Here is a 27,576-nt window from a genome sequence, read left to right as displayed (position 1 = left end):
TTTGAAACGGGAATGTTTTCATGCAAATCGGTCCTACTGAAAGGCAGTTTCTGCTCTATTGTTGGATACAAGAAGAAGCTGTAGGTCAGGTTTCCTTTAGATGACAGCCCAGGCAGCGCGAAAGCATCCAAATCCTTGATTCTGTTGTTCTCTACAATGGAATTCCTATCTGATTTGATATATTGAAGATATTATTCTTGTTTCCACATTAAACTTATCATTAGCAGATTAAGGATTCAGAATTCAGACTTCCATTAGAATAAATTATCTGGCAGCTTTATATTTCTAATAGAAAATTATTATTTAATTTCTTAAGTTCTGGACTTTAATATATCATATTTTTAAGCAACTTCATTGGGGTTAAACACTTTCCACTTTAAATGAGTTTTTATGTATAATATTTTACATAACAGCACCATTTCCAAGTAAAGAGTGAAAGCTTTTCTTTCCTTTTTCTTTTCAGAGATTTATTGATACAAACAATGGAAAATTGTGGCTTTCAGTACCAGGAATTTTTATTGTCTCCAACCTCTGTAGGTACTACAATTATAAACCTTTATTTACAAGTTAAATTAAAAAGTTTTATTCCCCCTGAAGCAATTTGATTTGATAAATTCTCTATTTTGGATAATATTATAGGTAAATCTTAAAATTAGTTATTTCTAAAGAATATAGTATATGCATGTAGATTCCCTTATGTGTATTTTATGAAAGATTTTATATCTTGAAACTCATAAGGAATATGTATTTCTTTAGGAGAATAAAGGCCAACATGTTTTGAAAATATGTGAAGCTGGATATTTCCAAGCTAGGTGTACTATAGCTTAGTAACGCTTCAAAAAAATCCAAAATTGAAAACCAGATGATTATTTTTTGATGACATAACATTAATTTGCAAATGTTGCTTTTATTTCATATTTAAAGATATTGAAGTAGTTGGTTATGATAAGGTATTTGACAAATTTTGATTTTGCAAGTATTATATTTTTTGTTATTGTTCTTCTTAAGTTCTTACCATCTTTAGCCATGTCATATAGTTCTTTTCCCAGATATTAGAAGAAAAATCGTTTCAAAAAATAGATATACAAGGTATGGAAATTGACATATATGAAGTTGAAATATCTGAACTCTTTAAATTTATTTATATTTCTTGCCTCTTCATTTTTGAAATATAATGAGACCTCCTTAAAGGCAGAGAGAGAGAGGGAAAAAGGTTATATCATTATATTCATAGAATTGTATCTATGAACTATATTGAATCTGTTCTGTTTATATATTAATATTGCATTAAGTGATGCAGTCATTCATCAGAATCAATCTACCTAATTCAAAAACAGGTACAGAGCTGCAGTTTAACAGGCTTAGAACGTAATACAAAGAAGTCTTCTGTAAATCAGTACTAGAATTTTCTCTAGCAGAAGCTGAGTGTATAGCATGTGAGTTTTTCTTACTGGGTGCAAAGTGAGTACAGATCTCTCTAATTTCCTATAGTAACTAACTGCTGTGCTTTATTTGCAGCTTGGCATTCCAAATGCAAGGCTAAGGTATTTTCTTGTTGCAAAACGTCAGTCTGAGCCATTACCTTTTCAGGCTCCTGGTCAGGTATTGTTATTGTTTATTTATTCAGATACATCCATTTGCTGACTTATTTTCAAGAACCCTTTTGTGCAGGTTTATATGCGTCCTGTAGTGCCTGTAGCATAGACTGTATCCTACGTTCATTTTCAGGACCTTTTTCTTCTCCTGATGTAGCTTTTATTAGTTCAGTGAAAACAAAAACAAGATGAAAAACAAAAAATCTTCATTAAAATATAAGTTAAATGTGAAATATAGTAACCACTTATGTTTTTGTCCTGCTTTTCCTCTCTCTATAACTTCTCTTCTGATCATTGACTATTTTGGATTTATTATTTTCCTTTTCCAATGAAGCCATTGGTTAAATTTAAGATATCCTATCTTAAAAATGGCTCGAATATTTTAGCACATGATTGCATTTTCTGTAAAGCCAATGCTATTTAGCTTGATTAAAATATGGGAATAGGCTGGCACCACGGCTCAATAGGCTAATCATCCACCTGCGGCGCCGGCACCCCGGGTTCTAGTCCTGGTCAGGGCGCTGGATTCTGTCCCAGTTGCTCCTCTTCCAGTCCAGCTCTCTGCTGTGGCCCGGGAGTGCAGTGGAGGATAGCCCCAGTCCTTGGGTCCTGCACCCACATGGGAGACCAGGAGAAGCACCTGGCTTCTGCCTTCAGATCGGCACAGTGTGCCGGCTGCAGCAGCCATTGTGGGGTGAACCAATGGAAAAGGAAGACTTTCTCTCTGTCTCTTTCTCTCACTGTCCACTCTGCCTGTCAAAAAATAAAAATAAAATAAAATATGGGAATAATTAGTACAAGCCAAAATGAAATGTTCAATTGCTATAGATAGAGTCTCTAACAGTTCAATTGCTGTAGATAGTTTCTAACAATCTGAGCAGCTATGTGTGCTTTAGGTGAATGAATGAAGGTGAAAAACAGTTTCAGTAGTTCAGTGACGCTCTCTACAAGTAAATACTCGAAAGTTCCATCCTGCTACAGGGGAGCCATTGTATTATTTGAATTTCCTGTAATATTAATGAATCTCCCTTTTCGTAGTGGAGAATTCCAAAAGCATTGTATAAAGTTTTAGCAAAGACTTTATCCCTAAAAATGCCTGAAAGTTTTTTTTAATAAAATGGAATTTCATGGTTCTGTTTTATAGAAGCAAGTTTTTCCTTTGAGACTCATGAGTAGAAATAAACTTTCATGGTGAAAAGCAATTTTTTTTCTTTTCTTTTCTTTCTTTCTTTCTTTTTTTTTTTTTTTTTTTTGACAGGTAGAGTTAGACAGTGAGAGAGAGAGACAGAGAAAGTCTTCCTTCCGTTGGTTCACCCCCCCAAATGGCTGCTATGGCCGGCGCGCTGCGCTGATCTGAAGCCAGGAGCCAAGTGCTTCCTCCTGGTCTCCCATGCGGGTGCAGGGACCCAAGCACTTGGGCCATCCTCCACTGCACTCCTGGGCCACAGCAGAGAGCTGGACTGGAAAGGAGCAACCAGGACAGAATCCGGCGCTCCAACCGGGACTAGAACCCGGGATGCTGGTGCCACAGGCGGAGGATTAGCCTAGTGAGCCACAGTGCCGGCCGATTTTTTTTTTTTCAATTACTAGTTTTCTTGAAGATCATGGGTATGTTCCAGTTTCTCCTTTTATTGAAAGAATTTGACAGACTTTCTAGAAATGTTAATGTTGGTTTCTAAGCTTCTTTTCTAAATGTCATACTGTATCTATATTCCACACACTTCCTTTTATTTTGTTTGATGTTTTTATTAATAAATACAAAAACAGTAACTCCATGAGGTAAATCTTCCATAATCTAATGGCACTAAATATATAAGTAACTTATATATGAGCACTATCTTACAATAACTGTACAAGTATTCCACAGTTTCTATCTTTTTAATGGTAATCCTAGAAAGGCTGAAGATATTTTTGTATAGTGTTGACTAGATGTTACTAATCTGTCTTTTATTTTTGATAAAGCTTTTGACAGTTTGTGCATTTTTACTTAATGCCAGGTACTGATGGAGTTCCCCAAAATTCAATCTGAATATCCACAAAAATATGCAATAGATACAAAACAGAAAAGTGAAGAAAAGGAAATCCAACCAAATATTTGTTTTGATGGCAGCACACAGTGTTCTGGAAAAGATACTGTTCTTTTTAAGCTTGAAACTGCAGAAGAAATTGAAAGGAAACGACAACAGGACAATGATATATCTGTGCAAATGCTGAAAGATTTTCTTGAAGATGATATTGACATGAACCAATATTTTTTGCCACCAAAGTCATTGCTGCGATATGCTCTTTTATTAGATATTGTTAGGCCCACGTGTAGAAGGTCCACTTGCTTTACCAAAGGGTAGGTCTTAAAGAGACTTTGCTCATGTTATATCCAAAATAACCAGGTGTTTTGTTTTGTTTTATAGCTGTTTTTTATTTTAATACTTAAAATAAGGAGCATTTTGTAAAATGTTTCTGCTAGGTTGATGTGTGTGTGTGTGTGTGTGTGTGTCCCTCGTTGCCTGCTTTGTGTTTCAGTGGAATATGAGTGAAAATTCCTTCTGGCAGAACATTATGTGCATCATGCACAAAAGTGTTCCTAAGACAAGGCTCTTTGATATTCATAGGAACTTAAATACCCATGATGGAAATGTTTTCTGTAGCTTGTCACTTGATCATTTTTTAGGGCTTTCTTTCCATGGCACATCAAACCTCAAAGGATTAAGTCCACTCTCATGATCAATGTGTAAGAAGAAATTAATTTTAATATAAAGAAACAATAGTTGAATCATCTGGAGCATGTTAGGGTAATTTTTTAAAAAGATTTATTTATTTATTTATTTGAAAGTTGGAGTTACATAGAGAGAGAATGAGAGGCAGAGAGAGAGGTCTTCCATCAGCTGGTTCACTCCCCCTACGGCAGCAATGGCCAGAGCTGTGTTGATCCAAAGCCAGGAGCCAGGAGCCAGGAGCTTTTTCTGGGTCTCCCACATGGGTACAGGGGCCTAAGGACTTTGGCCATCTTCTACTGCTGTCCCAGGCCATGGCAAAGAGCTGGATTGCAAGTGGAGCAGCCGGGATTTGAACCGGCGTCCATATGGGATGCCGGCACTGCAGATGGCAGCTTTACCCACTACGCTACACCACCGGCCCCAGGGTAATTTTTAAACTTAAATTTTATTCAGTTTTTAAACAAGTAATATATTCCCGTGATCCAAAATTCAAAAGACACTAAGATTGTAAGACTCACTTCTACTTCTGTCTCTTGGTCATCCAGTGTTCTTCTCTATTTGCAATTCTGTGATATCAATTTTCTGTATAATCTTTCAGAGATACTGTTCTTGAGGGTGTGTTTAAATGCATATTCTTATTCCCTCTTTGAATAAATGGTAACATACTGTATACAATATTATGTGCTCTTTGTTCACTGCACAATATAAATTAGATGTTTAATAGTGCATAAAGGTCTTTTTTTTTTTTAAACTTTTTTTATTTAAGAGGTAGAGTTACAGAAAGAAGGAGAGACAGAGAGAAAGGTCTTCCATCCACTGGTTCACTTCCCAGATGGCCACAATTGGTTAGAGCTGAGCTGATTCAAAGCCAGTATCTAGGAGCTTGTTCTGTGTCTCCCATACAGGTGCAGAGACCCAAACAGTTGGGCCATCTTCTATTGCTTTCCCAGGCCGTAGTGGAGAGCTGGATCAGAAGAAGAGCAGCTGGGACATGAACCAGCGCCTGTATGGGATGTTGGCACCACAGGCGGAGGCTTAGCTTACTACACCACAGCATCAATCCCTTTCTCTCTTTTTTTCAAAGATTTATTTATTTATTTATTTGAAAGGCAGAGTTACAGAGAAGGAGAGGAAGAGGAGAGAGAAGTCTGCTATCTGCTGGTTCACTCCCTAAGTGGCTGCAATGGCCAGGGCTGGGCCAAGCCAAAGCCAGGAACCGGGTGCTTCCTTCTGATATCCTATGTGGGTACAGGGACCCGAGCACTTGGGCCATCTTCTGCTGCTTTCCCAGATACATTAGCAGAGAGCTGTATTGGCAGTGGAGCAGCCAGCTCTCAAACCTGCGCCTGTATGATATGTTGGAGCTGCAGGTGGCGATTTAACCCACTACACCACAGCGCTGGCCCCTAAAGGCCTTTTCTGTTCTCATGATGTATATATCGTAATTCATTTTATTGCATATTTTTTATGTAAATTTTGGGGATTCCTCTGAGTAGTTTCTCAAATTCTTAGTATGTTTTTCATCAACTTGTTAAACCTGTAAATCAAGACAACTCTTAGGTCTTTTCAGGAAAGTGTTACTAAAGGTCCCTATCTCTGCTTTGTGAATGTTCTTCAACCTCATTTGATAGGTAGGTCTATGGTATCATAATTCAAGCCTTCTCTTTTTACCTAAGAGCAAGCTATCTCAGACAATATACTGTGCTCTGATATAGTCATACTAGAACTTTTGATTTTGTCATACTCTGCCCTGTACTTCCAGGGAAAAGAATTTATTGCTCTCTGCTGCCTTAAAAGACTGCACTCAGCTCTTGTCTATCGCCATGTCCAATAGGTTCTATTTAGGACTCATAAAACAAGACTTATCAAATTTGTAATAAAAAACAACCTTGAAATTCTTCTGTAATCATAAAGATGATATAGAGAGGCTGTACTGTAAAAGTCTACTGTGGATAATATATACACACACACGTTTATATATGTGTGATATACATGAGAAAACAGTTTGTTTCCCTGGTGTGACCTTTTGTTCTCTACTTTATATTTTAAATTTTCTTCTTGAAGGAAAAAATAATGTTAATATATTGAACAGCTTGGCAATGGTATTAGAAATATTACTAGCACTTTGCATTTCTGAGGTCTTCTTCGCAATTTATTTTTAATCTACGGTCTTATTATTATATGAACAATGTAAGTGAAAATGTGCTGTGTTACATGAGAGGCTGCCCCAGGCTCAATAAACTGTTCATCGTGGTGCTAGAGAATAGGGTTTTGGATTCCTGAGGAGAAATGATGGTTCAGGCATTATCACAACCAGCAGCAACTTACCGTCATGTACGTGACGTTTGGCTTACTGTGGCAGAAATGCTGATACAGAGCAGCATTTGAATATAAAGTATACTTTCTACTGGAAACACTGCCATGTGTGGTTCCTGAAAATTTCAGCTAGCTTTATCTTATATCTTTTAATTAGTAATTTTTCAGTTACAAAGCATGTTTATGTGATATAATTTAAGATATATCAAAAGCATGTAGCTATGTAAATTGTTTAATTCATTCAAGAAATATTTGTGAAATTTCCCATTAACAAATACATTAGGTGTTGCTTAATATCTATGTTAATTTTTCAGCTATGGAAGCTATATTGAAGGGACAGGATCGGTGTTACAGACCACAGAAGATGTGCAGGTATGCCCTATATTATGAAATGAAAATATTTGAAAACTTATAAAGAATACTACATTTAATTTAAGAATGTTAAAATAGCCTTACAAGTTCAACTGGGGATGAATATATACATATATTATTCATTCATTGATACTCATATGTATTCATATAAAGTGTTTATTGTCAAATAAGTCTTAGTTTTCTTGTTGCTGTATATAAGCTTATGCACAAGGGATGTTTTGTGTTTTGTTTTCCCATTTTCCAACATTGTGTATTTCTTTGTATTTCATAAATAGTCATTGAAATTTGCTCTACAGTAAATATTCTACAAAATTTTGCACAAACATCTTAATATTGCAGATTTCTTTTGTAGCACATACTATAAAGCTTTCCTTTAAGGAAAAAATGCAGCTTATTAATACTTTAGTTGTAAACTCTTTGTGATGTCATGGTTGAATACTAATCTGATACAAGGCAAGTTATTTTTTTTTTAATACTTTAAACTTGAGATCACATTTTTTTTTTATAGTGATTCATCATCTTAACTGTTAATGCAGTTGGCCTATGATAAAAATCCTATAATGGGCAAAAAAAATTTGAATTTGAGAAATCACTTAATATTTTTTTTAGGATTTATTTATTTATTCAAAAGGCAGAGTTACAGAGGAAGAAGCAGAGGGCGAGGGCGAGGGCGAGAGAGAGAGAGAGAGGGAGAAAGAGGTATCCGCTGGTTCACTCCACAAATGGCCACAACAGCTGGAGCTAGGCTGATCCGAAACCAAGAGCTTGGAGTTTCTTCCAGGTCTCCCATGTGGATGCAGGGGCCAAGGACTTGGGCCATCTTCTACTGCTTTCCTAGGCCGTAGCAGAGAGCTGGTTTGGAAGTGGAACATCCAGGACTCGAACCGGCACCTATATGGGATAAAGGCACTGTTGGTTGTGCCTTTACTTACTGCTGGCTTAATATATTTTAAGAAAGTATCTTGAGGCCGGCGCCATGGCTCACTTGGTTAATCCTCCACCTGGGGCACCTGCATCCCATATGGGCGCCTGGTTCTAGTCCCTGCTGCTCCTCTTCCAGTCTAGCTCTCTGCTGTGGCCCGGGAAGGCAGTGGAGGATGGCACAAGTGCTTGGACCCCTGCACCCGCATGGGAGACCAGGAAGAAATACCTGGCTCCTGGCTTTGGATCGGCACAGTGCCGACTATGGCGGCCATTTTGGGGGTGAACCAATGGAAGGAAGACCTTTCTCTCTGTCTCTCTCTCTCACTGTCTATAACTGTCAAATAAAAAAAAAAAAAAAAGGAATATCTTGATTTTGTGAACTTGATTATGAACAACAAACATTTGTTTGATCTTTTTGTTAGTATTGCGAACTTTATTGGTTGGCTAAGTTTCCTTTGTATGTTCTGTTTCTTTTATGCTTTAAGTCATTTGTTGATATTCTTATGATTTAATTTCAAGGGATCAAAAATAACATAAACATTGAAAAGTATCCTGATCTGTTCAACATAAACCTTTTGTTCTTTTTTGTAGTTTGTGTTGCTGTTCTTGAGCCAATGATTTTAGTTAATTGCACAGAGACATTTTGCCTTGGGCATTTGTGACCCCAGCAGACTATGCATTCATTGATTTTTAAATTGTGTCACAGAGAGGAAATCTTACCTTAACAAATCTGGTTGTACATTACTTTTTTTTTAGTTATCTTGGATATTTTCTTACAGATTGAGAATATCTACAAATCTCTTCCCAATTTGCCACAAGAAGAAAAGATAACGACACTGTCAATGCTTAAACTGCGGTATTTCACTCCTAGAGAAATAGCAAATCTCCTTGGATTTCCTCCAGAGTTCGGTGGGTAGGATCACGCAGATCTCAGCTTTCATTTAGTAAAGCTCCCCAGATCCTTCAGACCTCCCGAGTATATTTTGTGAATACACTGTTGCCTATACAAGTGAGTTCAAGAACTTTCCTTCCTTTCTTTTCTTTCCTCTTTTTTTTTTTTTTAAATGTTTTTATTTATTTGAGAGGTAGTGTTACAGATACAGAGAGGAAAAAACAGAGAGAGAGGTCTTTCATCCACTGATTCATTCCCCAAGTGGCCACAGTGGCTGGAGCTGGGCTGATCTGAAGTCAGGAGTAAGGAGTTTCTTTTGGGTCTCTCACACAGATGCAGGGGCCCAAGCACTTGGACCATCTGCTTTCTCAGGCCATTAGCAGAGAAATGGATCAGAAAAGCAGCAGCCAGGATGAGAACTGAAGCCCCTATGGGATGCTGGTGCTGCAGGAAAGCTTAGTCTACTATGCCACAGTGCCGGCCCCTTTCTTCCTTTCTTGATCATTTTCTCTCCTACTTCCTTTTCCCTCATAACACCTCAACTTATTCCCTGTGACTCAATTCTCCCTTGCCCTTAACTCCGCTAGAGGGCCAAAGAGTTTTTCAGGGGCAGAAGGGGCAAATCAGGAGTTTCTCTGTCTTCCACAGCGGTTGTTAGTAGTACCTCTTTTTCCATTTATGTTCTTGCTTCCAGAAGTCTGATCCTAGTAACCTAATGCTAGATATCTTGAGAATGAATGCCTATGCTGTGTGCATGTGTGTACGTGCATGTGTAAATTAAAAGACAGTTAAGGAATTTTGGGGGGATAAAAGATGCATTTGTACTTACATTCCTACACAGAAATGCATTCTTATCAGTTGTGTGCCCTTGTCCTTTCCTACAGGGTTAAATGGAGAAAAGAGCAGGTGGAGAGGTAATCTAGGAAGGACTTTTCCAAAGGAAAGAAAGGGAAGCTTAGCAGCACCTTTGCCAGAGTTGACTGAAGATTAGAGATCCGCAGCAGAGAATCTCAAAAACAAAAGTGAAGATAGAGTTGTAGAGTGGAAGGACAAAGTCCTGACTCCGTTGGCAATCCAGGAAATCCAAGGATTATTGCTCTTAAGAGGTTGGGTTCTCTGTCTTTTCCTGGTTGGAGCAGCCCAGCTCCTCTTTCTGATCCCACTCCTAAGGAGCCCTGTCAACTGTAAGAAGGCTGTCGCTTTCTTAGGCCTGGGAGTGGCTGTGTTCCTAGTATGTGGCTGATGGGCATGGGGAAAGATGGATCTCGCAGATAATATGCTTCCAGACTGCAGAAGGAGGAAGTGTACTTTTGAGAACTCTGATTGGGGCTTTACACAAAAGCCAAATTTTGTTGAATCTAATACCATTATAATATTAAATATCTTTTTGAAAGGCAGAATGACAGAGACACAGACAGACAGGATTATCCATCTAGTGGTTCACTCCCCAAATGCCTGCAAAGCCAAGTTGGGTCAAATTGAAGCTAGGAACCAGAAACTCTATCCAGGCAGGGCCCAAGCACTTGGGCCATCTTCTGTTCTTCCCAGGCGCATTAGCAGAAAGGTAGATGGAAAGTTAGAATTGGGACTTTATCCCAAGCACTGTGCTATGTGTTGTGGGTGTTCCAGGTGGCAGCTGAAACAACTCACTATGCTACCACTCCAGCCCCATGTTGTAATATTAATATACTATTCCTGAAGTAAATGATGGGTCAAAGATAACATTTCAAATGATAAATAATAGATTTACAGTTGCATCATGGAATGTATTACTTTTGTACCTTAGGAACAAAATTTCAATATAATTTGACTACCCCCTGGGTTATTTAATTTTTCAAGTTTTTTGTCACAGAAATCAAGATTATTTTCTGCTCTCTGTCTTTTTTTTATTTAAAAACATTTTTTACTGATATTCAGTTCCAAATATTCTAGGGAGTATTATTTAAGAAAAATATAGATTTTCTTTGTCTTACTTTATGTCATAAAATGAGAACACCATAACAATAATAATGAACTAAGAATTTAACTCAACAGTTGTAATTCCCCCTCTGCTTTCTTAGTTACTATTTTTAAATGAGTAATCAGACATACTTTACATACACCTAAGGAGAGAAAAAAGATTGACTATCTAATAAAAACTATTTCTACATTTTTATCCCAGTCCTCCCCATCACCCCCAACAAGAAGTAGCAGGTACTTTGTAATACTAAAAATTGTAAAGGAGCCTAGAACCTGAGACTGACTGAATTTGAATCTTAGCTCTACCTTACCAATTCTATGTTAGTGTACTTATGTGTGAAATGGGATAATTATAGCACTTTCTTCATAAGGTTGTTGGGACAATTTAGTGAATGAATATATGTAAGGTACTTACATAATATTGAAATCATAATATAAAATTTAATGGTAGCTTTTATTCTTTAAATGATAAAGATTGATTGGCTTTTCTTACCTTTATATTTTCTCATTATTATAAAATTTTAGATGAGTAAAATAGAACTTTTTTTAAGATTTATTTATTTATTTGAGAAGCAGTTTCAGAAAGACAGAAGGAGAGACAGAGAGAAAGGTCTCCCATCCGCTGGTTCACTCCCCAAAATGGCCACAATCGCCAGAGCTGCGCCGATCCAAAGCCAGAAGCCAGGAGCTTCTTCTGGGTCTTGCACATGGGAGCAAGGGGCCCAAGGACTTGGGACATCCTCTGCTGCTTTCCTGGGTGCATTAACAGAGAGTTGGATCAGAAGTGGAGCAACCAGGACTAGAACCAGTGCCCATAGGGGATGCTGGCCCCCAGGCAGAGGCTTTACGTAGTATGCTGCAGTGCCGGCCTCAAAATAGAATCTTTCAAAGCTCTCTGAATGTGTCAGTATAGTATATTCAAAAAAGGCTTATTGAGTGCTGAGTTGTCTTTTAAGATATGTGATCTGTTTGTGTAGTCCAGTTCATCCGAGTGTTCCTGCTGAGCAGGACTGTGACATGAGTGTCCTCACAAGTGTTTCTGACATTACTGACTCTGGGTCCAAAGTGGCCATTGTTTGAGCTGCTTATCCACTGACAGTGATGGATTTGCATTGAACTTCCTGTGCATTCTGGCCTGCTTCTCTTGGTGACTGGTAGCTGCATTTTTGAAGGAAGTAGGCTTTGAAAGAGAGAAACACTAACCGATACTTACTGGATGAAAGCCACTTTCATGACCTTGTTAATTCTACACTGCGTTGTTTTTGAAGATTACTGTTATTTTTAGTGTCTCCAAGTTTTTAAAAAGTTACTTTTTAATTTAAAAATTACATAATTTTTTTCCAAAAGTCAGTTTAGACTTTATTATCTCTCTCTAAAATATGCACAGATACACACATACACACATAATTTTTATAAATCTGACTTGTTTGTATTACACATTTCTTCCCCTCTATATAGTATTTTAAAATTTTATGTTTCAAGTTTTTTTTTTTTTTTTTTTTTTGACAGGCAGAGTGGACAGTGAGAGAGAGAGACAGAGAGAAAGGTCTTCCTTTTTGCCGTTGGTTCACCCCCCCAACGGAGGATTAGCCTAGTGAGTTGCGGCGCCGGCCCTATGTTTCAAGTTTTTTGATTGGGGCCAACATTGTGGCGCATGGATTGAACTGCTGCCTGTGAGGTCGGGTGTCCTGTATCAGAGTACAGGTTCCAGTCCCAGCTGCTCCACAGGTTATGCAAGTGCATCTCCCTGCCAATATGCCTGGGAAAGCAGCAGAAGATGGCCTGAGTATTCAGGTCCCTGCCACTTAACATGGGAGATCTGGATGGAGTTCAGCCTGGCCAAGTTCCAGGTGTTGTAGCCATTTAAGGAGTAAGCCAGTGGATGTAAGATGGATCTCTCCTCTCTCTCTTTCTCTGTAACTCTGCCTTTCAAATAAATAAGTCTATAAAATAAATAAAATGAATATTTTTGATTAATTTGATATGATTGTATATCTTTAAGGGGTGCTTCACATTATTTTAACACATGCATATAGCATAAACTGATCAAGTCAGGCAACAAGCATCTCCACCAGTCCACCCTCCCTCTGTGTTTGGAGCCTACCAACTCCTCTCCTCTAAGTCTGTATGGTGTGTAATACTGGATTATGAGCCGCAGTCACCCACTGTGATGTGAAAAACTGGAATTGACCATTCATATCTGGCTGTTTTGTTGCCCTTTATCAATCCTCCCTCTACCCTTCCTCCCAGTTTCTAGTAATCACTATTCTAAATAAAAAGACCATCCTGGGATATTCTAAAAACCTGTTTATGGGGAGATTTATACTGCTAGCTCTTTGGAATGAAATAACTTTTAAGATGGGTTTTGTGTTTGCATTAAGACATATTACCTTAATGATATATGATTATAAAGACAGAAATATCATCATGTTCAGTTGCAAATATAGTTTTATTATAATAATTATTTTATTATAGCTTATATAATGTCAAGTGTTGATGAAGCAAATTTACCAGAACCAACTCTACCTTCTGGTCCTTATAAGTATATGAAATTTGACTGTTATTAATGTTCATTTCCTTTATCTTATTACCAAATTTTCTTTTCTGTTTTTAAATTTGATATGCCAGAGGGTATTGAATTTGAAATCCAGACATTGTAACCAACTAACATTATATTGTGACTTCCATGCATGGGCAGCCTTTTACACTGATATTTTTAAGGTCTTGTTTCAGAAAAAGTACTATCTGGGGCCTTCTCATTTTGGTCAAGTATGTAGCAAATAGAGTTCTAACCTGAGAAAGTTGGTTACTGGGAGTAGCGTATTCAAAACAACTGCAAGAAACTTTTTTCCAGAATATATACAGAACTCATACAACTCAACAGTAAAAAGAAAAAAAAAAATAAACCAAAGTTTAAAATGTGCAAAAAGATTTTAAATAACATTTTTCCAAAGGAAATAAACAAATGGCCAGAATGAAAATGAAAAAAGGTGTTCATCATCATGTAACATCCTTTCATAATGAAAACCTTAAACAAATTGGTTATAGAAGGAACATTCCTCAAGACAATCAAGGTGATCTATTACAAACCTAAAGCAAGCATCTTATTGAATGGAGAAAAGTTGGACACTTTCCCACTAAGATCCATAAGCAGACAAGGATGCCCACTGTGGCTATTACTATTCAGTAGAGTCCTGGAAGTTTTAGCCAGAGTCATTAAGCAAGAAAAGGAATTCAAAGGGATACAAATTGGGAAGGAGGAAGTCAAACTATCCCTATTTCCAGATGACATGATTCTATAAAAACGGGATCGGAAACACTCCTCTAAGAGACAACTGGAACTCATAGAAGAGTTTGTTAAAGTTGCAGGATATAAAATTAACACACAAAAATCAATAGTTGTTGTATACACAGACAATACCATGGCTGAGAAAGAACTTCTAAGATCAGTCCCATTCACAGTAGCTACAAAAATAATCAAATATCTTGGAATAAATTTAACCAAGGATGTCAAAGATCTCTACAGTGAAATTACAAAATGTTAAAAGAAATAGAAGACACACACACACACACACACAAAAAAAAAAAAGGAAAAATTTTCCATGTTCATGAGTTGGAAGAATCAATGTCATCAAAATGTCCATACTACTAGAAGCAATTTAAAGATTCATCATAATCCCAATGAAAATACCAAGGACATTCTTCTCAGATCTATAAAAAAATGATGCTAAAATTCATATGGAAACACAAGAGACCCTCCCCCCATAGCTAAAATAATCTTAAAGAACAATAACAAAGCCAGAGGCACACAACACCAGATTTCAATAATTATAGGGCAGTTATAATCAAAACAGCCTGGTACTGGTAAGAAAAACAAATGTCTAGCTCAGTGGAACAGAATAGATACTCCAGAAAATAATCCACACATCTACAACCAACTTGTCTTAGACAAATGAGCTAAAAATCAATCCCTGGCACAAGAACAGTCTCTTCAACAAATGGTACTGGGAAAAGTGGATTTCCATGTGCAGAAGTATGATGCATGACCCCTGCCTTACACTTACACAAAAATCCATTCAAAATGGATCAAAGACCTAAATCTTCAACCCAATACCATAAATTACTAGAGAACATTTGGGAAACCCTGCAAGACATTGGCATAAGAAAAAGACTTATTAGAAAAGACCCCAGAGGCACAGGCAAACAAAGCAAAAATTGACAAATGGGATTACATCAAGCTGAGAAGCTTCTGTACTACAAAAAATGTACTCAGCAAAGTGAAGAGGCGATTGACAGAATGGCAAAAATTATTTGTAGACTATGCAACTGGTAAAGGATTAATATCCAGAATCTATAAAGAGCTCAAGAAACTCAACAACAACAAAATAAACAATCCAAATAAGAAATGAGCAAAGGACTTGAACAGGCATTTTTCATGAGAGGAAACTCAAATGGCTAACAAATACTTGATAAAATGTTCAAAATCACTAGCCATCAGGGAAATGCAAATCAAAACCACAATGAGGTTTCACCTCATCCCAGTTAGAATGACTTTCATATAGAAATCAACAAACAAAAATGCTGGTGAGGATGTAGGGAAAAAGGTACTCTAATCCACTTTTGGTAGGACTGTAAACTGGTGTAGCCACTGTGGACGACAGTATGGAAATACCTCAGAAATCTGAATATACACCTACTATATGACCCAGACATCCCATACCTGGGAATTTACCCAAATGAAAAGAAATCAGCATATTGAAGAGTGATATGTACCTCCATGTTTATTGATGCTCACTTCACAATAGCTAAGATATGGAATCAACCCCGATATGCATCAACTGAAGACTAGATAAAGAAATCATGATATATGTATACTATTGAATGCTACACAGTGGTTAAAAAAAAAGAAATCCTGTCTTTTGCAATGAAATGGATAACATTATACTTAATGAAATAAGCCAGTCCCAAAAAAGACAAATACTATATGTTATTCTTAATCTGTGCTGATAGAGTACCTTAAAGTTATTCTATAGAAGTGAAATTGACACTTTAAGATGCAATGATTTTTTAACTAAGTGAGATTTTGTTGAAACTTGACTAACCATCTTTCTTCATAACCATTAGATCGTCTTACAAAGCAGAAGCATTGCATTTGTGAGTGTAAATATCTGGGACTCTTCAAGTGGAAATTTTTCTGTTTACAAAGTTTATAAATTTGAAACTTTAAAGGCTTCTTCACATTATAAGACATCAAAATATTATATCATTTTCAACAACAAAATTAACAACCAATGGTAACATTTCCAGTCTCTTTCCAAAAAACTTCTTTCTATGGCATGATTTCTTTCTAAAAGTAATGACTTTTGGATCCACCTTATTCTCAAGAATTCTAAATGTTTTGTGTGGTTCTTTTTTTTTTTTTTTTTAAAGCTTTGATTTAATGAATGCAAATTTCATAGGTACAACTTTAGGAATAAAGTGATTCTTCCCCACATTCCCACCTTCCCATCCCCACTCAGTCCCACCTCCTAGTCCCTCTCCCATCCCATTCTTTATTAAGATTGATTTTAATTAACTTTATATATAGAAGACCAACTTTATACTAAATAAAGATTCCAACAGTTTGTATCCCCACTCACACACACACACACAACTTATAAAGTTCTGTTTGAGAACAAGTTTTGCAGTTAATTCTCATAGTACAACTCATTAAGGACAGAGGTCCTACATAGAGAGTAAGTGCACAGTGTTGTTATTATTTTTTTTTTTTAATTTGACAGGTAGTTATAGACAGTGAGAGAGAGAGACAGAGAGAAAGGTCTTCCTCCATTGGTTCACTCCCCAAATGGCTGCTATGGTCAGCGCTGCGCAGGTCCGAAGCCAGGAGCCAGGTACTTCTCCCTGGTCTCCCATGCGGGTGCAGTGGCCTAAGCACATGGGGCATCCTCCACTGCCCTCTCGGGCCACAGCAAAGAGCTGGACTGGAAGAGGAGCAACCGGGACTAGAACCCAGCGCCCATATGGGATGCCGGCACCACAGGTGGAGGATTAACCAAGTGAGCCGGCCCCTGTTGTTGTGTGTTTTTTTTTTTTTTTTTTTTTTTTTTTTTTTTTTTGACAGGCAGAGTGGACAGTGAGAGAGAGACAGAGAGAAAGGTCTTTCTTTGCTGCTGGTTCACCCTCCAATGGCTGCCGTGCCGGCCGCGCCGTGCTGATCCAATGGCAGGAGCCAGGTACTTCTCCTGGTCTCCCATGGGGTGCAGGGCCCAAGTACTTGGGCCATCCCCCACTGCACTCCCTAGCCACAGCAGAGAGCTGGCCTGGAAGAGGGGCAACCGGGACAGAATCTGGCGCCCCAACCGGGACTAGAACCCAGTGTGCCGGCGCCGCAAGGCGGAGGATTAGCCTAGTGAGCCGCGGCGCCGGCCCCCTGTTGTTAATATAACAATTAACACTCTTATAAGAGATGCGATGATTTTAAATAACCCTTGTCTTGACTGTTGAAGAACAATGATGGCTTTTTTTCTTTCTTTTTTCTTCATACTATTTTTTAAACTGTTTACTTAGTATAGGGTTAATCTTAGGAGTATGAAGTTAACTGAAAATAGATCTTTGTAAAAAATAAGAATGCGAATAGGGGCCAGCGCTGTGGCTCAATAGGCTAATCCTCTGCCTGCGGCGCCGGCACACCAGGTTCTGACCCGGTCGGGGCGCCGGATTCTGTCCCGATTGCCCCTCTTCCAGGCCAGCTCTCTGCTGTGGCCCGGGAGTGCAGTGGAGGATGGCCCAAGTGCTTGGGCCCTGCACCCCATGGGAGACCAGGAAAAGCACCTGGCTCCTGGCTTCAGATAAGCACGGTGCTCCGGCTGCAGCGGCCATTGGAGGGTGAACCAACAGAAAAGGAAGACCTTTCTCTCTGTCTCTCTCTCTCACTGTCCACTCTGCCTGTCAAAAAATAATAATAAGAAGAAGAAGAATGCAAATAGGAGAGAGAGAAGGAAGAGAGGTGGGAGTGCAGGCAGGAGTGAGAATAGGGTGGGAAGAATCATTGTGTTCCTAAATTTGTATATATGAAATGTGTGAAGTTTGTATGCCTTAAAGTTTCTAGGTTAAAAAAAAATGAATTAACACTTCATAGCTATTAAGATGGCTAAAATTTAAAAGACAGTAACAATGTTGGTGAAGATGTGGAGAAATTGGGACTCTCATACAGTGCTGATAAGAGTATAAATGGTGGCAACTTATTTGGAAAATAGCCTGAATGGCCGGCACCGTGGCTCACTTGGCTAATCCTCCGCCTGTGGCGCTGACACCCCGGGTTCTAGTCCTGGTTGGAGTGCCAGGTACTGGTCCCGGTTGCTCTTCTTCCAGTCCAGCTCTCTGCTGTGACCCAGGAGGGCAGTGGAGGATGGCCCAAGTGCTTGGGTCCCTTCACCCGCATGGGAGACCAGGAGGAAGCACCCAGCTCCTGGCTTCGGATCAGCGTGGCACTGGCTTTGGCAGCCATTGAGGGAGTGAACCAGTGGAGGGAGGACCTTTCTGTCTCTCTCTCACTTTCTATAACTCTCTTTCTGTCTCTCTTACTGTCTAACTCTGCCTGTCAAAAATAAATAAATAAATAAATAGCCTGACTTTTCCTCAAACATTACATATAGAGTTACTGTAGGGCTCAGCAGTTTCACTCATGGGTATTTACCACAAAGAATTGAAAATATGTGCACCAAAATTTATACATGAATGTTCATAAAAACATGATTTATAATAGCCAAAGTAGAAACAACCCAGATGTCTATCAAAGGATGAGTTTTATATGTACACTAAATTTTTATACAGCCATCAAAGGGAAGATTTATTGCTATATGCTACAACATGAATGAGCTTTGAAAACATTATGCTAAGTCATAGTAGCCAGAGCCAAAAATAATATACTACATGATTCCTTTCATATGAATTACTCAGAATTGACCAATTCATAGATACAGAAAGTGGATTAGTGGTTGAGGAGTACAGAGAGGGAATGGGGAGTAACTACTAGATGGGTACCAAATTTCATTTGGAAGTGATGAAAATGTTCCAGATTTAGATAGTAGGGATGTTTGAAAAACTATGTGTATATTAAAACCACTGAATTGTACACTTTAAAAGGGTGAATTTTGTGGTATGTAGATTATATCTTCATAAAAGTGATATTAAAGAAACAAATGTGTGAAATAATGGTTCTCACCAGTTTCCCTAAAGGTCATTAATATATAGATTTCTATGAGTTCTGTGTATATTATCTATGTATGCATGTGTGCACTGACTGTTATATAATGTAATGTGATATGGCAACATCTTTTTATGTTTAGGCAATGTAATGTTAAATAATATTTTGGGGTTTAGGTTCTCACTTATTAATAACATCATCATGGAGACCTTACTGATTTATAGTCATGCATTGCTCAACAAGAGATGTTGAGAAATTCATTGATAGTTTTGTCATTCTGTGATCATCATAGAGTATAGTTACACAAACTAAGATAGGTATGGTGTCACTAGGCAGTGAAATGTTATGGCACTACCCTCTGTATACAGTCTGTCCTTGACCAGAACATTGTTGTGTGGTATATGGTTATATTTTTGAAATACTACTGTGCCATGTTTAAAGGATGTATCCTTTCATCTCTGGAAGTCGCTATTACAAATGATTTTATTATACATTTTTATCTCTCCTTTCTAGGATTTCCTGAGAAGATAACATTGAAGCAGCGTTATCGTCTACTTGGAAATAGTCTCAATGTGCATGTAGTATCTAAACTAATCAAAATGCTGTGTGAATGATTTTGAAATAATTCTGAAAGATAGTCATGGTATCCATGCAGGTAGAGATAATGATTCTAAAATTCTGCTTTAAAATAATTCTGATGAAGTTCAACTTAATTATTTTAAGTTTTATTTAATATGAATTTTTGGAATGTCACAAAAATATGCTTGTTTTCTTGAATTTATATTATTGTATTTTTTGAAGTGCAAATTGCTGTTGTGCTTTATGGAAAGTATATTTTCATATGAAACTATTAGATACATGTGTGAAATACTATCTTTAGAATATTGTTCAAACAAATTTAGGAACATTAGAGTTTTAATGTATATATGAATATTTTATAAAGTGTCATAACAGGCATAATGTAATGAAACTGAGAAATTGTTTTTATATATTAATTAATGAAGTTTTTATGAATCTTATAATTGTATTTTTGTTAATTACTCCTCATTCTAAAATGATGAATCTAATTGTAGCCTGTTTCAAAAATTGAATGTATTACTTAATTTTTCAGTCCTTTAGGTGTTCCTTTTTTACATCTAAACAAACACATACAATTTTTAAAGCAAGTTCTTATCATTCAGTTTATACAATAATCTGAAGAATATGTCAGAAAAACAACTTTAAATTCTTGATCACTTCTTCATCAGGAGACAATAGAAAATGTAGGTGCACATTATCTAATTATGTTTTCTTCAACCTCTACCTGAAGGGTAAGTTGTCCCCTCTTCATTTATACATACTTGTCTGTAGTTTGCTATTATCAGAACTTGTTTTATCTTCCTTCTCAGCTTCTGAGTTGAGTTTACTCTCATACCATTAGCATTCTAAGTGAGGGAGTGGTCATTTGGAACAGCAATTAAAGGAGCCATGTAGGATACCCACATCTTGCTTTGGAGTGCCTGAGTTGGAATCCTGGCTCTGCTTCTGAGTCTAGCTTTTTAATAAAGCTTACTTTGGAAGGCAGCAAGTGATGGCTCAAGTAATTGGGTACCTGCTACCCATGTGGGTGACATGGATCGAGTTCCCAGCCCTTGGTTTTGGCCTGGCCCAGCCCCAGTTGTTTGCAATATTTGGGGATAAGGAGTATTTCTCTCTCTCTCTTTAAATTAATAAATAAACAAAAAAATTTTAAAAATTGAGGGAAGAAATTACTTTTTTCCTTCATTCTATATGATGTTTTTTTCCCTCAGATTTTTTTAAATCATAACATACACTCTGATTTAGCTTTTTTTATAACTGGTAACTTTCTCTGTTTCTCCTTGTCAGTGGACTTTTGAAATTAGCCTTTCTACCAAAAAAAAAAGGGGGGGACCTAAATGAAAGATCTCTGTGAGTGAGATCCCAGTGGAAAGAATGGGTCATCAAAGAAGGAGGTACCTTTCTCTGAAGGGAGGAGAGAACCTCCACTTTGACTATGACCTTGTCTAAACAAGATAAGAGTCAGAGAACTCAAAAGGCTTCCATAGCCTTGGAAACTCATGACTGGAGCATAGGGAGATTACTGATGCCATAAACAGGAGTGTCAATTGGTAAAGTCAACAACAGGAGTCACTGTGCACTTACTCCTCATGTAGGATCTCTGTCCTTAATGTGCTGTACATTGTGATTTAATGCTATAACTAGTACTCAAACAGCATTTTTCACTTTGTGTTTCTGTGTGGGTGCAAACTGTTGAAATCTTTACTTAATATATGCTAAACTGATCTGTATATATAGAAAATTGAAAATGAATCTTGCTATGAATGGAAGGGGAGAGAGAGCGGGAAAGGGGAGGGTTGCGGGTGGGAGGGAAGCCATTGGTGGGGGGGAGCCAATGTAATCCATAAGCTGTACTTTGGAAATCTATATTCATTAAATAAAAGTTAAAAAAAAAAAGACTATATTGCCTATGTACCAGTACTGTGAGTAAGGAATCTGTGAATATAATATATTGCATATTGAATATGTCATTATTCCCAAGATTTTGGTCCTGAGTAGTTTCTCCTGCCCCCCAGAGACCAGACCATCTCTCTGGCTTTGTTAGCCACAAGAAGATGTAATATATGAACATCAATTTTATTTTATTGTTTTTATTATAATATATAATATTTTTATATTCACCAAAGGACATTATGTGTTATTCTAGAACTTTTCAAATTGCTTTTTTGAATAAATTTTATACAAAATCTCAAAAAAAAAGGAAATTAACCTTTCTAATCAGACTAAGTCTTGTAGTTTTGATTTCAGTAATAAAAGCAAGTGACAAAGAGAAATAAGACTAGAAATTGTATCACAAAATTTAACTCATATTGTTATCCTTGAAAATTCATTTTTAATTGAGAAATAACCCTTGTGCATTGCTAGGGGAGAATATAAAATGGTACAGATGCCATGAAAAGCAGGGCAGTTTCTTCAAAACCTTAAACAGAATTGTCATGTGACCCAGAAATTATTCTTTTGGATACATTCCCCCAAAACTGAATGGGTAACTTAGCAGATACTGTATACAAGTGTTAATAACAGTATTGTTCACAAAAAAACAAAAGGTGTAAGCACTCCAAATTTTCATCCCATCAGTGGATGAATTGATAAAATGTGGTACGTACATTGGAATTCACACTTAAAAAAGAATGAAAATCTGACACATACTATGATCTGATTGAGCCTTGGGATGGTATAAGTGAAGGAAGTCAGTCATAAAAGGATCAAAACTATATTTAAAATAGGTACCTAGGAGACTCAAGTTCATAGATACCCTGAGTAGAACAGTGGTTGCCAGGGGTTAAGGGTAGGGGAAATAGAGTTGGCGTTTAATGGGTACAGAATTTCTGTCTTGAATGATGAGAAAGTTCTGGGGATGTATGGTGTTGAGAATTGCACAACAGTGTGAATACCTAATACCACCAAATGTATAATTAAAAGTAGTTGGTAGTAAATTTTATATTATGTGTGTTTTATCTCAACTTAAAAATTCATGCTCTACTGCCAGTTTTTCAGAGCTCATAAACAAATATGGATATAGAAAAGTTGTAGATCAACACATACACATCAACTATTACTATCCGCATTTTGCATATATGTTTAAAAACAAAACTTATTAGGTAAATATCAAAGTTTAATATAAAATCTGAAATTATTTTGGCACACTTTCATGTAGATTCTGTTCACTTCTGAAAGATTAATAAAATAGTTTACAGTATTACTATAATTGCATTGACTATAATAATACTATGATTATAGTATCGTATGCCTAATTGAGAAATTGTATACAAAATAAGTGTTAAGTAACAGTACACCAAGTATAAGCACATGAAAGGTCTTGGGAGACATTTACTTACAATTTTGAAGACAACAGATGGCTTTGTGAAATTTTTAAATTATTGTAGTATTTTTTCACATATGATTCTTGCCGTTAATTCATATTTGAAAATATATAAGGCCAGCACTGCTGCTCACTAGGCTAATCCTCCGCCTTGCGGCGCCGGCACACCAGGTTCTAGTCCTGGTCGGGGCGCCGGATTCTGTCCCAGTTGCCCCTCTTCCAGGCCAGGGAATGCAGTGGAGGATGGCCCAGGTGCTTGGGCCCTGCACCCCATGGGAGACCAGGATAAGTACCTGGCTCCTGCCATCAGATCAGCGCGGTGTGCCGGCTGCAGCGCGCTGGCGGCGGCGGCCATTGGAGGGTGAACCAAAGGCAAAAGGAAGACCTTTCTCTCTGTCTCTCTCTCTCTCACTGTCCACTCTGCCTGTCAAAAAAAAAAAAAAAAAAAAAAGGTAAATTTACTAGTGGCATTTAATTATCATATATATGCATACTTTGGGAAATGATCATTTTATTGAGTATTTGCTATGTGTTATTGGTTTTGAATATGCATAAAATTTGCACTGAAAATTCTGTTTTCTGATGTTAAGACTTGTAAATTTATTCACTAGATTGGAAAATATTGTCTCTCCCTTTAGAGAACTATATGTAGTTAAATCTTTGCCATTCCTAGTAGTAAATTGATTTTTTATTTTTATATTTTGGATCTCCCCTGTTCTGTTAAGTGGTTTGCCAGATAACTCTAGAGTATTTATTACCTTGCCTCCTATTTTAATATGTTTTTAGGACCCAAAACTAAAGAATTAAAAAAGGTCAAATGAATTAGTAAAAATAAAATGAGTGATATTGAAAAATTATTTTGAACAGGTGATTAGTTATCATAGCAGGAAAAGTCAGAGCTTGATAATCCTTAATAACAGGTTGCACATGCAACTTACCTTGTGTTTTGGCTATGAAATTGGCACATGGGTACTGCCCTATGCATTGGAAGTTGGAAGAAGATCTACCACCACAATCCAACTTTTCTTCAACAGGTAGAGATTTTTAAAAAGGCAAAAACAATAGTTAAATTTAAAAGAGCTACCCCATACATTTAAATAAATATGATGTTACTTGAAATGATCTAAGTTTTTAAGATTTATTTATTTGAAAGAGTTACAGAAAGAGAGAGAAAGAGAGAGAGAGATTCCATCTACTGGTTCACTCCCCAAATGACCACAACACCAAAGCTAGGCCAATCTGAAGCCAGGAGCTTGTTCCAGGTGTCTCACATGGGTGCAGGTGCCTAAGCATTTGGCCATCTTTTGCTGTTTTCCCATACACATTAGCAGGGAGCTCGATTGGAACTAGAACAGCCACGACTTGAACTGTCACCCATATGGGATGTCAGCACTGCAGGCAGTGGCTTTACCTACTACATCATAGTGCCAACCCCAATGATCCAACTTTTTAAAGAGGTAGACTTGCTTGGTAGAAAGGGTTTTCTTCTTTTATGATTTTTTTTTAATGCATTCGAAAGACAGAGTGACAGAGAGAGAGACAGAAAGAGATCTTCCCTCACTGGTTCACTCTCCAAATGTCTGTAACAGAAAGGGCAGGGCCAGGCTGAAGCCAGGAGCCCAGAGTTCTATCCAGATCCCAGGCACATTAGCAGGAAGCTGGATCAGAAGTGGAGCAGCACAGACTTGAACCAGTATTCCAGTATGGGATGCCAGCAACTCAAGCAGTGGCTTAACCTGCTGCACCACAATACTGGCCAGGCTGCATGGTTACCACATGAGATATAAAGATGGATTGTATTAGGCATCTACAGGCAATTCAGCAAATCAAGAATGGGTAAGGGGAAATCCAAGATGGCTGAATAGGTATAGCCACAGTAAGTTAAACAGCTTGGATATGAAAAGAACAAAGGAAGGACTACATTTTCAGGAGTCTGACTGATGGAAGTTTTCAATGAAAATGAAAATCTAAGACTTGGTGAGAAAAGAGGAGACAGAGACATTGCTGCAGCCAGCTGCCAGGTGTGAGCTGCCATCTTCTGTCAAGATAGAAAAAAATTGCTGTGCACCCCACCACTCCCAGTTTTAGCTGAGAGGGAATTCCACAGTCACCCTCTGACTTTTATTTCAGCCTGGACTGCTGACTGGGATCTGAGCAACTGCTGAGCTTGCAGAAGGGAAGCCTCCTTGCTCCCTTTATCCCCTGCTCCCACAGAGTACCATCCAGGGCAGCAAACAGTCTCACAGTACTCCTCTGTTCTGCCAGCATTATAGTCAGAATCAGGGCAGCATGTGGGTCAAAGGACAGATCTCCAGAATCCTGAAATGTGGGAGCTTTGGGACATTAGCCCCAGAACTATGCTCATGCATTCTCCGTGAGCAAGGGAGATTCACCTTAGCTTCTGGGGGCTAATAATACCAGAAGCAGCCCATGATACACTCCACTCCCAGCCTGCGGAATCTGGGTCATGATCCTACTACACCCTGTAACACCAAGACTGTGAAAATTCATTCTAAATTTCTTGGTGCTACTGGAATTTAACAGGTGTGCATAGGGAAGAACATACTTCCATTCTACCTCTCTGGAATCCTACCCTCCAGAGTAAAATCTGTGTGGCTTATAGTCACTCTGTGGGACTGGAAAAGGGTCCAGTACTCATCCCCAAGTCCTAGGACTAGGGCTGGTATTATAAGCCACAGCACAAGGTGGACTCTGCTAATTGGACCCAAGGAAACATCTCCATATCACCCAGTCCCAGAGCTACAGGAATTGGCACAAGACTTGACATCACTCAGCCTTGCCAGTAAGAGAAGGGAGCAGCTACCCCTGTCTTGCTCAGCACCCAGAACAAGGTCTGGGCTGTCATATTCCCCAGGGAGACTGACACTGAACTCTCTGTGGAACAAAGATACACACTCAAGAAAATCCTTATTTATCACAAAGCCACATTTCTATCTCTACAAACAGCAGACATTGGTTAAGACAAAAGAAATCACTCAGAGACTACACTGCTGGGCTCACCTAGAACCAAAGCCAAAGCAACAAACCCAGTGATGCTCTGCATTCTAGGTAATCCATAAACTGTTTTACAATAAAGCTTACTCCATAAAGCAGGGATGAATACAGCAGATGGGCAGATATCAATGTAGGAACACAGGAGACATGAAGAAGCAAGGTAACATAATGCCTCCAAAAGAACACAATATTCCTCCAGAATTAGACCATTAGCTGAAGGAAAATATGAAATAAAATATAGAATTCAAAACAATGGTTGTAAAGAAACTCAATTAGATGCGAGAATATAGACTAAAGAAATAAGGAAATCAGTGTGTGACATGTGAAAATGTTACTAAGGAGATAGAACGTATTAAGAAGAACCGAACAGAAATTTTGGAGATGAAAACTTCAGTGAAATAAAAAATATAATTGAGAGCTTTAACAGCAGAGTAGACCAAGTGAAGGAAAGAATTTCTGACCTCACCTTTCTCTGAAGGGAGGAGAGAACTTCCACTCTGACTACAACCTTGTCTAAATATGATCAGAGTCGGTGAACTCAAAGGGCTTCCATAGCCTTGGCAACTCATAACAAGAGCCTAGGGTGATTACTGGTGCCATAAACAAGAGTGTCAATTTGTTAAGTCAACAACAGGAGTCACTGTGCACTTACTCCTCATGTAGGATCTCTGTCCTTAGTGTGCTGTACATTGAGATTTAATGCTGTAACTAGTACTCAAACAGTATTTTTCACTTTATGTTTCTGTGTGGGAGCAAACTGTTGAAATCTTTACTTAATGTATGCTAAACTGATCTTCTGTATATAAAGAGAATCGAAAATGAATCTTGATGTGAATGGAAGGGGAGAGGGAGTGGAAAAGGGGAGGGTTGTGGGTGGGAGGGACGTTATGGGGGGGAAGCCATTGTAATCCATAAGCTGCACTTTGGAAATTTATATTCATTAAATAAAAGTTAAAAAATAAGAATTTCTGACCTCTAAGACAAGAATTTTGAAATAACCCAATGAGACAAAAAAAGAGAAAAGAAAATGAAAAAAATGTATGTGAAATATGTGATATCATTAAAAGATCAAATATTCATATTATGGATATTCTTTAAGTAAAAGAAAAGGAAAAAGGCACTGAAAACCTGCTGAATGACATTATAGTTGAAAATTTCCCAGTCTTGAATGAGACATAGACATACAAGTAAAAGAAGCTCAAAGAACCCCCCAAGCAGACTCAGCCAAGAAATGTCTTCACCAAGGCATATTGTCATCAAATTATCAAAAGTTAAGGAGAGAATCCAAGACCATGAAAAAGTGTCATTACATTGAAAGGAAAATCAATTAGATTAACATCAGACTTCTCAGTGGAAACCTGACAGGCCAGAAGAGAGTGGGATGATACATTCAGATATTCAGGTCTTAAAAAACAAAACAAAACAAAACTTCTGACCAAGAATGTTATATCCAGTGAGGATATACTTTAAAAGTGAAGGAAAAATAAAGTATTTTCCAGATAAGTAAAAACAGAGAATTCGCTACCACCAGACCAGCTTTACAAGAAATTCTGAAGGGTATGCTGCATTAAAAGTAAACATGAAAGCATATGACACCACCAAATTCAACAACAGAGAAAGTAGAATCATTATCCAAGCAACAAAATGACAGGTCTTAGTTCTTGTCTATCAAAACTAACCTT

General features: G+C 37.7%; 1 protein-coding gene and 1 long non-coding RNA gene across 20 annotated transcripts in view; one reads left to right on the top strand and one right to left on the bottom strand.

Annotated features, from left to right (window-relative positions):
- TRDMT1 (tRNA aspartic acid methyltransferase 1) overlaps nt 1–21,453 on the top strand; it is an 80,160-nt gene extending 58,707 nt beyond the window's left edge. For 9 of the 19 annotated variants that reach the window (XM_070055462.1, XM_070055458.1, XM_070055463.1 and 6 more), the window contains 7 exons: nt 464–533; nt 1,519–1,602; nt 3,593–3,936; nt 4,618–4,734; nt 6,940–6,997; nt 8,701–8,830; nt 19,492–21,453. In XM_070055462.1, coding sequence (XP_069911563.1) covers nt 464–533; nt 1,519–1,602; nt 3,593–3,936; nt 4,618–4,734; nt 6,940–6,997; nt 8,701–8,830; nt 19,492–19,592 — 904 coding nt within the window. In that variant the 3' untranslated portion in view covers nt 19,593–21,453. Of the gene's footprint in view, nt 1–463; nt 534–1,518; nt 1,603–3,592; nt 3,937–4,617; nt 4,735–6,939; nt 6,998–8,700; nt 8,931–19,491 lie in introns of all 19 variants that reach the window. The other 10 variants (XM_002717359.5, XM_008268301.4, XM_008268300.4 and 7 more) reach the window with 5 other exon arrangements.
- LOC127483443 (uncharacterized) overlaps nt 1–27,576 on the bottom strand; it is a 65,503-nt gene that overhangs the window by 26,758 nt on the left and 11,169 nt on the right. Inside the window, exon 2 of the long non-coding RNA XR_007909667.2 lies at nt 23,818–23,904. This is a non-coding gene — a long non-coding RNA (uncharacterized lncRNA). The remainder of the gene's footprint in view (nt 1–23,817; nt 23,905–27,576) is intronic.

The sequence above is a fragment of the Oryctolagus cuniculus genome, chromosome 13 (assembly GCF_964237555.1).
Source record: "Oryctolagus cuniculus chromosome 13, mOryCun1.1, whole genome shotgun sequence".
Lineage (NCBI taxonomy): Eukaryota > Metazoa > Chordata > Mammalia > Lagomorpha > Leporidae > Oryctolagus > Oryctolagus cuniculus.
The sequence above is the reverse complement of the archived record's forward strand: the minus strand, read 5'-3'. Positions and strand labels throughout refer to the sequence as shown.